Genomic DNA, 13,606 nt, shown 5'->3' with positions numbered 1-13,606 from the left:
TGTGGGAATGAAATGCTAGCACACCCTGGTGACCCAGTATTTTTTGTTGGGTTTGTTTTCTGTGTTACTTATCCATGGTCTGCTCATTTTAGGTGTTTCAGAGGTTCCTCAGCTTTGCTTTAGAGCAGCTTTCAGGTGTTTCAGAGGTTCCTCAGCTTTGCTTTAGAGCAGCTTTCAGGTGTTTTCACTCCCCTTATGCAAACCATAGAAGCTGAAAGATCCAAAACTCTTGGCAGTGATTGTTTAGCTGGTTCCTGTAAGCTGAGGATGACTTAGAAGCAGCTGCAGTTCTGTATTTTCTGTGCACTGCAGCTCATCTCCAAGGGGCTGGAGAAAAAGAGGAAAAAGGAACCTTGCAGGAGACTGAGGTACCACTGAAATCAATTTTCTTGCCTCTTTTTGGCCACCTTGGCAGCCTGTGCTGCTTTGTCCATGGCAAGATGCTTTTTGTTCTGCTCTTTAGGCAGCACAGTCATAGGTTACAAGATTTTTATACCTGGATTTTGGGAGGTCTCACAAGAATTGCCACCAAGGAGTAAATCCTGCTTCAACTCCTGGAATTCATGAAGAAAGAAAGTAACTGGAGCTGGATTCCAGACTTAGAACACCAGAGATGGGAGGTTTTACATATATGGGAGTACAAATTTCCCCTCTGGAAGGTGAATGCGAATAGTGACAGCCTGTGATGATCACTGTCCTCACAAAGAGAGTCTGAGCCACACCCAGCATTTAGAAAAGCAGGTAAAAATTGGAATAGGAAGGAAAAAGGAGTCTAATGACAGAGTCTAGACCAGACTCTCTAAGAGTGCAGTTCACTGGTGGCCTTTTCCATCAGGCTGGGAGTGCAGGAGTGGTGGATTTGGGAGCACCAGAGCCCCTGTGCAGGGAATATTCCTGAATCAAGCAGAGGGGCTGGGAAAAATCCCCATGGGAAAGGGTCTGGCATGACCTTCCCCACATGGCAGAGCTGCTGCTGAGGGATTTTAGTGAGAATTCCACTGTGACTGGGAAAAATCCCCATGGGAAAGGGTCTGGCATGACCTTCCCCACATGGCAGAGCTGCTGCTGAGGGATTTTAGTGAGAATTCCACTGTGAGGGGAAGGCAGCTTCTGTAGCTGGTGGAGAGGCCTTTCCTGCAGCCAGCTGTGGAACTGGATCCAGAGGTGGGATGGGGAGGAGCTCACAGATGCCTCTTCCCACTCCACCTGCTGGAATGAAGGACTCTGGCCAGAAATCAGGCAGGAAGCTGAAATGCAGGTAGATATTCAGTGGTGACAGTCCTAATGTTGGCCTGTGGATATGGAGGGTATTTAATTTGCTTTGTGCTTAATGTAATAACTTCCATTTCTCCATTCTCAAAGCATTCACCCTTTGCTAAACAAATCAGCCTTTTGGCAGCTCTCTGAGCTGCCAGCAAATTAAACAAATGGGGAGTTAAGCAAATTGCAAGTCAGACTTTGCACAAGGCTCAGCCACCTCACCCACACTGGCCTGACACGACAAAAGTGAGCAATATGCAAATGATGTTTAATTTGAATTAGAGAGAACCAGTGCAGGTGAGCCAGCACCTGATCCCACTTGCATGGATGAAATCAGGATCTTCCTCCCAGCACCAAACTGGTGGCAGCCAGTGATAGCACTGGTTGTAGGCTCAGCAGGGCAAGGTCCACACATAATCCTGCTTTTAATGCCACCTTCTTCCCTGAAGGGTGGAGCTACAGAGGGAAAGTCTGCCTGGGAAACTCATTTTCCTACCATAGTTTGGTATTGCAGCCAGAGACATTAAGGATCTGATTTCAGAAGAAAGAGATTTGACAATCAGTGTAATTTCCTTTTCTTTCTTTACTTTCTTTTTTTCCCTCTTCTTTCCACACTGAAGAACCCCACAGGGTTTTTTTCACATTTCACTTCCATTTATGAAGCCATCATTTGTTTCCCATCAGCTGGACCATCAGATAGGCAGAATATGACTTTGGCCATGTCAGAAATATTCTGAAATATCATTTTCCTCCCCTAAACATACAGCTCCTAAGCCTTTTCTTAAGAGCCTGCCTTGAACAAGTAACTCAGATCAGTGGCACCTGTGCAACACTGAAATTATCCTGGCACTGAAAGGAGCTGGGAAGACCAGCTCAGAAAGGAGGCAATTTATCACTTGCAAATGTGGTTTTAATGAACTGGATATCATCATTTCCAGCAATCTTTCTGGATGATACAATTCTGAAAGAGGGAAGCAGATGTTGGTGGAGATTACTGCACAGTGGAATCTGTTTGGCACCGGGTCCGTGGTTTTTGCTGGATGTTTTCCCCCTTGCAGAAGGATGGAGATGTTTATTGCTCAACGGGCTGGAGCAGGAACTCTTTAATAAAACCAAATTAACAGTAGGGTTTTGTGTTGAGTCTCAGGTGTTTTGTGTTGAGTCCCTGGTGTTTTGTGTTGAGGCTCTGGTGTTTTGTGTTGAGCCTCTCAGGGGAGGCAATGCTGGTGGAGTTCCCCTGGGCCAGGCCAGGTTTGGGAGGAGAACAGGATTGGGGATGATTTCAATTAACACAGGAAATTAATTGAGTGTTGAGGCTGCTGAGCCAGGACACTGTGTGACCATTTATGAATTTACAGACACCAGGACTGAATCAGCCATTAAATATTTGCATGGCAGTAGGAATAATGAAAATAGACAAAGCAAGGTGCAGAGCTGCTGTTAATGAGCTCTTTGTGACACCTGTGGGTATTTAATGGGATCAAAAGCCTTGAAACCAAGGTGTGATAGGGATCCCTAAACTGAGCTGGGGAAGGGGCTGGAGCCCCAGGAGGGGCTGAGGGAGCTGGGCAGGGGCTGAGCCTGGAGCAAAGGAGGCTCAGGGGGCCCTTGTGGCTCTGCACAACTCCCTGCCAGGAGGGGACAGCCAGGGGGGGCTGGGCTGTGCTGCCAGGGAACAGGGACAGGACAAGGGCAAAGGGCCTCAAGCTGGGCCAGGGGAGGCTCAGCTTGGACAGCAGCAGCAATTTCTGCATGCAAAGGGTGCTCAGGCCTTGGCAGGGGCTGCCCAGGGAGCTTTGCAGTGCCCAGCCCTGCAGGTGTCCCAGCAAGGGCTGGAGGTGGCACTCAGTGCTCTGGGCTGGGGACAAGGTGGGCACTGGGCACAGCTGGCACTCCATGGGCTGGCAGGGATTTTCCAGCCTCAAATATTCTGGGATTATCAATTTTTAGCATTCTATGCTGTCTCAGGGATTTATTTTTATTTTATTATCCTTATACTCATTTTACATGATCTCCCTGAGTTGTAAATGCATGAATGCTAAGAGATGTTACAAATTATTGCAAAATATTCTATTTTCCCTTTTCCTTCCCTCTTTTAGGTAATACAGCCAAGGTCTTTGTTGAGGTGAAGGATGAAAATGACCATGCACCCGTGTTTACCAAAAAAATGTACATTGGAGGGGTGTCTGAAGATGCCAGAATGTTTTCTTCTGTGCTTAAAGTGAAGGTAAGGCTGAAGTTTTTGTGATAACCTTCACTTACAGAGGGAAATTTTGTACTCACTGGTTTGATTTTTCCAGGAAATTTTGTAATTTGCATCTTCTAAAGCTGCTGAATGGTTGATATTGGCACAAGGATGATTTTGAGTTAAAACCCAGGTTTTGTTTGTAGTCAGCTTGTGTCTCATGCCGGTTTGTAGCTCTCATTTTAGATCTGTTAGTATTTAAATATTTGGTTTATGTTCAATGCCAGTTTTCTCCTGAAGTTTTTTTTTTTTATTTTGGTGGTACCTTGTTTAGGATGTAAAGGGGAAATCCAGCGACGTTAGGTCTGCACTGGGAGGAAAGTGGACATAAAATTACCCATCCATAGAGTTGGGGGTTTTCTTGTTATCTTTAAAGAGAGAAAAATAATGGAAATATAATATACAGACTACAATTCACATCAGATATTAATAGCCAAGAGTAAAAACTCATTTTTTTCCAATAAAACAAATAAATTATGTATTTAGAGCACCAGGAATGATAAAAGGGTCAGAGCTTAATAAAGTTGTTCCTGTCTGGGGGTTTTTTTGTTGGTTTCATGAGAGTCCTTCCCAAAATAAGCCCAGAAATGGCAGAGAAGTGGGGAATTGGGAAGCTTCTATGTCATCAAAATTAGGAATCCAAAAATGGCGGCAAATCCAAGAATCATGTCAAATCCATGAACTTTAGAACTCTTGAAGAATCATGGAATCTTTAAGGTTGAAAAAGACCATCAAGTCCAACCATCCACCAGCACCACTGTGGTCACCACCAAAAATGTCCCCAGGCACCACTTCCAGACATTTTGGGACAATTCCAGGGATGGTGACTGCACCACTTACCTGGTCAATGCCTAACCACCCTTTCTGTGAATAAATTCTTCCAATTATTCAATCCACACCTCCACTGGAACAACTCAAGGCTGTTGCCTCTCCTCCTGTCCCTTGAGTCATCCCCACCTGACTCCATCCTCCTTCCAGGGAATTGTGGAGAGAGATAAGAGGACAGAGGCACTGGAACAGATAAAAAACTCTGGAAGGCAAAGTAATTTAGGGAAAGGAACGTTTTGTTCCTCGTGTGAAAGCAAATGAATCATGAGGCACAAATGTCAAAACACATTTGGAGTCGTCCCACGAGATGTGGACAGGCTGTGAAATCCTTCCTGGTTTTCCCAGAGGATTTCTTAGGCACAGGTATTTGTGTGTCAGTCAGGGGGATAAGAAATAGGTGGAGAAAAGGGAAATTTTGAGGTGCTGAGTGGAATCTGCTTTTACCCTTCAGAAACATTTGACTCAAAACGTGTGATCAGTCCACAAAGAAGGAGCAAAAAAAAATGTCAATTTTGTGTCTTTAAGCTTTTTCTGTTCCAATCCTCCCTGGTTTTGCTGGCACAAAATGGAATGAGGCCTAAGCCAGGAGTTGGTATTAGTGGATGGCATTAAACATAATTGTGTGTTTAGTGAAAGTAAAATTAGAAATAATTAAGAAGTACTTTTGTTGCAGAGGATCAGGCTGGGATTTATTGTTGTAGGACGGAGCATTTGCAGCAGTCAGTGTGCTTGTTACCTTTTTTCCTGGCCTTTAGAAAGCAAAAGTAATTGCTCTGTTAGTTAAACACAATCCCCATTCCAGCCTGGTTTAAGAATAATTAATCGAATGAATGTCTGTTCTTGAGGAGTAGAATGAAATGAGCAGCTTTCCAAGCTGAAATTTAGGCGAACATTGATAAAGTACACGCAGAGCTTGCACTGTAGAAATTATTCAGGTTTGGATTCCAGAGGGAAATTCAGGTTCTTAGGAGGTGTTTTTCATGCATTTGCTTTCATATTCTGCGTTCATTAACAGTTGCTCAGTTTCTTTCACATCATTTGAGTGATTTTGAGAAGAAATTGATTTTCTCAGTATCTTATTATTATTGTTGGCACTGACAACAGCCTTGATGAGCCCCAAACATGGGATATTGGAACCAGAGAATCCTGGGGTGGTTTGGGTGGGAGGGGACATTAAATCCCATCCATCCCACCCCTGCCATGGCAGGGACACCTTCCACTGTCCCAGGCTGCTCCAGCCTGGCCTTGGGCACTGCCAGGGATCCAGGGGCAGCCCCAGCTGCTCTGGGCACCCTGTGCCAGGGCCTGCCCACCCTGCCAGGGAACAATTCCTCATTCCCAATATCCCATCCAGCCCTGCCCTCTGGCACTGGGAAGCCGTTCCCTGTGTCCTGTCCCTCCATCCCTTTCCCAAATTCCCTCTCCAGCTCTCCTGGAGCCCCTTTAGGCCCTGGAAGGGGCTCCAAAGTCCTCCCAGGGCTTCTCTTGTCCAGGCTGGCCAATCCCAACTCTCCCAGCATTTCAAGTGGCAAGTTGCAAAACTACAGCTTCCAAAAACAACCCAAAATTCCCACCATTAGTTCTTCTTTAACAGGACATGATAACTTATGGGAATAATTAAAGACTGCAGTCTTTAATTATTAATAGAGTAGTTGATGTAGATCAGTTTTGGATCAATTGATCACAAATACACCACTGAACATTCAGATGCTTCACTTGCTTCAGTCATGCTCTACTCTGCCTTGAACAAAATTGCACAAATAATAAAAATAATCAAACACCAAAAAGAAATTAAAATTTAAAAAATTAAAAAAAAGGGAGAGAAGAAAACTAATCCTGAGTCCATAATCTTCCACACAAACTGAACTTAGAAACAAATAGACCAATAAAATGTTGGATAAAAACTTCTCTCAGCATCCAAATAGTTGATATATACCAAGGCCAATCCTATGGAGTTTCTCCCAGCTCTCTAAGGTCATTGGGTTTGCTGCCAGCAGCATCCTCTTAAATACATTAATTTGAGTATAAAAGCCTTTTAGAGGAGGATAATGAGCTGCTTTGCTCCAGATTCATAGTAAGATTCCTTTAAGTAGATAAAAAGGATGCTTTAGCTCAGAAGAATACCACAAATCATTCTCCAAAAGTCATTTTTAATCAGAATTAATTTGGGGAGTGATAAACCACATGAATTATTCTCTATGGGTCTGATTGGATTATGAGCAGTGGCCTCTGAGAGCTGGGAGGTGGTGATGCTCCAAGAAAGAAAAAGGGATATATTTGAATAAAATGGCAATTTTTAGCAAAGGATTTGCTCCTTGCTGCTTGAATTCCCCTTCTTTGCAATTCCCATTTTTTACCCAGAATTTCCAATGTATTTGAGAGCCCATTTCCTTAATTAAAGACTGTTTTCTGCTTTTCATTAGGAATATTCTAATTAAAACCAGATGTAACATGCATAGCCTCTAATTATGAATTCTGTGCCTTGATCTTTGCTTCGTGTTTCCTTGTATTAGAATTATTTTGTTTTTCACTGGTATTTTCATGGAACTCCTGTTGCTCCCCCTCAGACTTCCAACCAGGCTTCCTTGAGCCCCAAACACAATATTTTCATTCTGCCTCAGGAAACAAACCCACAAAAGAATCTTTAGGGAAATTACCAGCAGGAATTGGCTTTTCCCTATAATGGAATGTTATTAGTTCTCGCTTTTTAAATATTAACAGTATTAACCTCTGCTTTTCTTCCTTTATTTATTAAATTATTGAATTATTACAGATTTAAATGAGGAAATATCAGAGGTCCTCATTCTAGTGAAGAAAGAGAATTGTCTGAATTCCTGCTCAGTTTATAAAAGTGTTTTTGTCCTGAAAATGTTTGCAGGGAAAGAATCTTGCCTAAATAATGCCAGTGAATCCAAGGCTCTGGAATTGGCTGTATTTGATGGAAATGCTTTGATTCTTACAATATTTTCCTGTGCTCTTTGCCCTTTCTGATCAGATTTTTTCATGGAACTTTATCCTTTATTTCCTTTGAATATCGAATATCCTTGGAATATCTCAACAGAAGAGAGCAAAATAAACCAAAGCCATTTTAGGCTGCAGGTTCTGGCCCTGAGGACACACAGGGAAGCAGGAATTCCTCTTTTCCTCACCTCAAAAGTATCTTAGAGATCCCATAATGAGCTAAAATAATTGATAAAAGAAACAGTTAAAATGCCTGGATACGAAGAGAATACCAAAATTGTTTTTTGTTTTTTTGGGGTTTTTTTTAAGATCTGTTATTAAATCTCCATATTTTTTTTTTCCTATCTGTGCCTACAACCTGTAGATTTCTTTTGATATTTCCTTTCCCTTGAGATGACAAGGGAATCTACAGAGTGGCAAGTTCTGGAATTCTAGAGATTCCACCTTGGGCATCCAGGAGAGCTTTCAGGGCAACATTTGGCTCATCCCTCCTTTGGCTGTTGCACGACTCATGCACAAAACTGAACTGCTTTGCCAGTCACAACCTTTCCTTCCTTAAAATGTGATTTATGGATCCCAGAGCAGGGAGACAAGATGCTTGGTAGGAGTAAAGATCTCATTGGAAAGCTCATTGCAGTGACAACAGCACAGCCTCCAGCTGCTGGAACATCTGGCCCCCAAAAAAGCTGTGTGCCCTGCTAAGACAAATATTACCGGAATGCCAGGCATTTTTCCTTCAAAAATCATATTCCTGCTTTTTTTGGCTTTTTGGACTTTTTACTCTAAGCTCCCTTACTTTTGTATTATTTTCCTCTGGCACAATCAGAGAATTCCCTACCTTTTGGGATTTTTTTCCCATGTAATTGAAGATTATTTCAATTACTTTGTTGTTTGAGGGCATTTTGAAGACTGCTGGTCCTGCATGTGCCTTCCTGAGTCAAGGCTCCTGGAGGGGCTGGGAGTGGGGAATGTACCTGGATCATTTCCATCCCATGGAGGAAATCCATGTGTGTGGCCTTTACTTCCTCTCAAACAGACACAAAGTTATTCTATCAAGCACTAGCTGCTATTGGCCAAAGAAAAATAACAATAAAATCCATTTTTCCAATTATTTGTTTCAAAACCCAGCTTTGGGAACCCCTCTTATTCAGCACCTTTTCCCATGAGACAGCCTGCCAAAAGGAATCTGGGTTTCCTTTGGCACCTGGGAGGATTTAGCCACCACTGGAGGACAAAGTGAGCAATTCCCTCTCACCTGATTTCTTCCTACCTGTGTTTCTTAAAAAATTCCTGGCACTGGGGGTATTGGGAGTGAGCTGGGCAGTGATCAGTATCAGTGGTGTAGTGAAGAAATATAAATTGATATATAAATTCATCTATAAATTGACATATAAATTCAAAGTAATATGAATATCAACATGAATATTAATAAATATATGAAAATAACCATCAATATGCCATAATAGAGATATATTGATATATATTGATATATTATATATTGATATATTATATATTGATGTATTATATTTGGAATATTTTATGTTAAATATAAGTTTAATATGCATATAAATATTTTTTAAAATCAAGGTTTCAAATTCCTGAGGCAGCCAGTGACAAACCAAGGTGAGGAGCAGGAGTTCCAAAGGGCTTGAGCCCAGATGAGGGTGTAAAAGAGCATGGAAGTGAAGAAATACAGGAAATAAAGGAAAATTGCAATGGCTACCCCAAATTTCCAGGCTTAGGTGTCTGTAGAACACCCAGAAACCTCCCCTAAAACAGACCAGTTGCAGCTGTGCCATCAGAACTGGAAATCTGCGACAATCTGGAAATTCCTACTGGCAAAAACAGTCTGGTTCTAAAAGCTGCTTTATGTGCCAGCCACTAATTGGGAACATTGGAGCTGCCATCTGCTAGGAAGGGGGAGAAAAACCCTCAGCAGCCCAGTCCCAATCCCAATCCTGCCATTTTCCATGCCCCCTTAGCAGCCTCGGGCCTGTGGGTAAGGGTGACCCTGGGAGGGAGGTGGGGAACATTTCAAATTAACAACTGCATTGCACTCTGAGCAGCAAATCTGGGTTTAGCTCAGGCTGATAATGCTAAAAACTGGGATCATCATTGATAATGCAGCCTCAGGAGTTAGTGATAATTTTTATGCTCGTCCCAAACATGCCACTGGTGGCTTTTGGTGACAGGGTCAATGCTGCTGTCACAGCAGCCTGGGTGTCCTGCCATCAAAGCTGTGCTTGTGCAGTTACATGGAGCCAGAGATTAATTAATTTATGCTTTAAAGGCATCATTTGTTGGACCTTCTTGCAAAGGAGAAAAAAAGAATGAGTTGATCACTGAGACAACAGGATGGTTTGGGTTGGAAAGGAGCTTTAAACCCATCCAGTGCCACCCCTGCCATGGCAGGGACACCTTCCACTGTCCCAGGCTGCTCCAAGCCCCAAAATCCAGCCTGGCCTTGGGCACTGCCAGGGATCCAGGGGCAGCCCCAGCTGCTCTGGGCACCCTCTGAGTAAAAATATCCTCATTGCTTTGGTGTTGGTCTGAGGGAGCACCCCAGGATTTGTGCCCTGTCTGTGGGAGGGGATGGCAAAGGGCTGGAATCCTGACCCAACTCCGTGTGTGGGCACACCTCCACTCAATCACAGGAGGCTGGAATTTGTCCTGGTAATTCCTGAGATCATCCATATTTATCAGCCCTCAATCACAGCAGGATTTAGGAGACATCTGTATTTCTTGTGCAGAACAAAAGGCAGATATGCTGCTGGAATATTAAGATTAAGTGCAGGTCTTTCTCTTCTCTGACAGTCATAATGCAACTCTTGAGATGTCATAGATCTCTTCCTAATGAAGTGTCAAAAATATTTACCTTCAGGACAAATTACAGGCATAGCAAACATCCTTCCTAGGATTAGAGAAGTTTGGGAGGTTCCTGGGAGCAGCTCACAAGCTCTCTCTTCTGGTCCTGCCAAGCCAGTGTCCTTAGGTTTGATCCAAAGAGCAGAAAAAGGGGGGAATGCAAACAACAAAGTTAAATATTTGAAGCTGGAATCTGATCATTTTCCAGACTGTTTGGCACCTGTTTGCTCATCTCTGGGTGGATGTGGAAAGAGCTTGAGCTGTGATGATGCTGGGGCTGCTGATGGCTCTGGGGTGGCACTGAGCTCCCAGAACTGGTGACAATTAGCTCAGAGCCTGTCCACCAGCTCGAGGCACCTGAACTCTGCAGGACTTGACAAGCTGTGAGCTTCAGATGTCAAAAGGCCTCTTTCACTGGAGTTGAATGCCTTAAACTCAGCTGCAAGACTTGAACATCTCATTAGTGCTGAGCTCCAGTGCCCTGAGCTTTGTGCAGGAGGCCTGACTTCATTTAATGCCTGTGCCTGCAGCATCAATACCTTAATTTGGATCCAAATTTTGTTTGTTTTTAGTCACACACGTCTCCAGGCGTGAAATGCTGAAGGTGAAATTGATTTCTGGTGTCATTGAAAGCAGCGACGATTAAAAGCTGTAGATTTTATTGAGAGACAATTTGCCAATATTAAAAATATGATGGGCTTCTGACCCAGCTGAACCAACCTCATAAATCCATTTTAACAAAGAAATTGGCTTTTTATTGGAAGGGCGTCCTGCTGCTCTCCAGGGCACCTCTAGGGAGCCTTTGGACTTCACTGGGCACTCAGTGGGAAACTTGGCTTGCTCATGGATGTCCCCAAAGGAGCTGGATCAGACATTGCTCCTGTGGCTGCTGCTGGGTCCCTCATGTGCCATGTGGGCTTACTGGAATTTTGGTTTTCTTTCCCCCCCCAGCTCCATTACCAACGTGCAAAGCTGAGCGTGGATAAACAAGAGGGTTTGGCCAGGCAGGACTTTTCTGGATTGGTCATGGCTTCATCCTGAGCTGTGTTGTATGAGCTGAATTTACCCTGGATTCCCAGAATGGTTTGGGTTGGAAGGGGATCCTAAAGCCCATCCAGTGCCACCCTTGCCATGGGCAGGGACACCTCCCACTGTCCCAGGCTGCTCCCAGCCCCAGAGTCCAGCCTGGCCTTGGGCACTGCCAGGGATCCAGGGGCAGCCCCAGCTGCTCTGGGCACCCTGTGCCAGGGCCTGCCCACCCTGCCAGGGAACAATTCCTCATTCCCAATATCCCATCCAGCCCTGCCCTCTGGCACTGGGAAACCATTCCCTGTGTCATGGCACTCCAGGCACAGCTGAGGTGCTGCTTTAATTTTTGTCTTTGTTTCTCACCATCCAAACATCAACGTGGTGTTTCTCTCCAGCCACTTCCTTGAGTTCAGGTTGGATATTAGAAATGTTTCCTCATGAAGGAGTGGCAGAGCATTGGAAGGGGGCTGTCCATGGAATGGTGGAGCCACCAGCCCTTGATGTGTCCAAGGAATGAGTGGATGTGGCACTGCACAATGTGGTTTAATGGGCAAGATGACAATCAAAGGTTGGCTGGGGTGATCTTGGGGATGTTTTCCAACGTTAAAAATTCCATGATTCTATGACATAGCGTGTTTTCACATTCATTTCTTCCTTCAGCAGTTTATTTATGTGGAAAGCCAACAATTGTCCTGACTCTCCACCTGTCAGGCTCCCATCTGCTGGCTCTGGGATGTTGTAGGGTTGTATTTCCCTGTGCCAACTGGAATGCTCTGGAAAAGCCCACTGATATCTTTGCTTTTTTGACTGACAGAACAGAGAAAATTTCAGAAAGCTTTTTAACCTTTCCATCTTTCTTAAAATCACTAATAAAGGAGTTTGAGCTCACCCAGGAGGCAGCACTCTGGGTTTTAAAAGCCTTAAAAAAAACCCTATGGATCTGGAGAACAAAACCAACACATTTTATATTTATGCTTTTGGTAGTTGAGCCAGATGAAGCTTTGTGAATTTAGAAGAAAGAAAAGTATTGAGAGAGGGTGGGAATTTAACCAGTTGTGTGTCTGTGACAAGTTACAGCCAGTGTCATTCCAGGAGTTGATTTTTTGAGCTGTTCTGAATGAAACTTGTTCTTTCCAGCTAAACCAGCCTGCATGTAATCCTTTAAGTGCTGGATGGTTCTGTCTGGGAATCTGGGCTGATGGGAGTTAGAGTACCATGGAGCATACACAGCTTTGAGTACCTGGATTGCTTATCTGGTGCTGGTATTCCCTGAAAAATTATCTGAAAATGAATAAAAAGCCAGAAGGGACGATTTCCACCATGTAGAACTTACTCAGTGCTGGTGAGGAAGCCATTAATGATGAATAATGGCCCCCTGTTGAAGGCTTAATGACCTTGCACAGATAATTCTCTTTTAGTAGCTGTGGTGTCTCATAAACAGCTCTGCTCTCTGTGGGCAGGGACAGGACCCCAGGGAATGGCTGGAGCTGGGTCAGGCTGGAGATCAGGGCAAGATTCTTCCCCCAGAGGGTGCTGGCACTGCCCAGGCTGCCCAGGCAATGGGCACAGCCCCGAGGCTGCCAGAGCTCCAGGAGAGCTTGGACACTGCTCCAGGGTGGGATTGTTGGGGTGTCTGGGCAGGGACAGGAGCTGGATCAGTGATCCCTGTGAATCCCTTCCAGCTCAGGATATTCCATGATTGTACAAACTCTTGATACTGACACAAACCCTTATTGTTTTTCATTCCTAAGTCATGGCACAGTATGGATTTTCCATGGATTTTACGTGCACCTTTTCAAAGTTAAGGCTGGTTTTTATTCCAGCATTAGCTCAAGCGACAGACCTCAGGAGCAGTGCCAATATTTCCATAAAAACCTGCTGATAGATCCTCAAGTATCCCAGATGCTGAGGCCATGACCAAGACTAATGAGTGCTCAGGCATTAATTAGCTCCCACCTCGCTGCTCCCTGGAAGGAGCACAGGAAAGCTCGGTCAAGGTCCTTGGAAACACTTCCCTCTGGATACAGGTTGAACAGGAGCAGAAGGAATGGGGCTGGAGAGGCCAGGAATGGGTTGCACAGGGCTGTCAGGAGCAGGGAAGGTGGAATAACAATTCCTGGGGCTGCCTGGTTGTGATGCCAGCTCTGCATCCTGATCCAGTTCAGCAGCGGTGCCAGGACAGCTCTGTGTCCTGAACTGGGGCACCCAGCAGGTCCCTGTGCACCACTGCAGGAATGCCACTCAATCCTTCCTTATTTTATAGAAAAGTTACTTGATTGCACCAAAAATACCTGTGCTTCATCAGAATATGGATATTCTATTAGGCATCCCTCTAATATGAAGGGCATTCTTATGCAAGTCTGTGCAGGGGTTGCTGAGATGATTTTTTTCTTTGATAATTCTTTTTCAATGAGAATT

At 44.3% G+C, this 13,606-nt stretch overlaps 1 protein-coding gene across 1 annotated transcript in view; it reads left to right on the top strand.

Annotated features, from left to right (window-relative positions):
* Nucleotides 1–13,606, top strand: part of LOC136559720 (protocadherin-15-like) — a 767,555-nt gene that overhangs the window by 709,236 nt on the left and 44,713 nt on the right. Inside the window, exon 41 of the mRNA XM_066555080.1 lies at nucleotides 3,360–3,487. Within this exon, the coding sequence (XP_066411177.1) occupies nucleotides 3,360–3,487 (128 nt within the window). The remainder of the gene's footprint in view (nucleotides 1–3,359; nucleotides 3,488–13,606) is intronic.

This window comes from Molothrus aeneus, chromosome 8 (assembly GCF_037042795.1).
Source record: "Molothrus aeneus isolate 106 chromosome 8, BPBGC_Maene_1.0, whole genome shotgun sequence".
In the NCBI taxonomy this organism is placed as follows: domain Eukaryota; kingdom Metazoa; phylum Chordata; class Aves; order Passeriformes; family Icteridae; genus Molothrus; species Molothrus aeneus.
The sequence above is the reverse complement of the archived record's forward strand: the minus strand, read 5'-3'. Positions and strand labels throughout refer to the sequence as shown.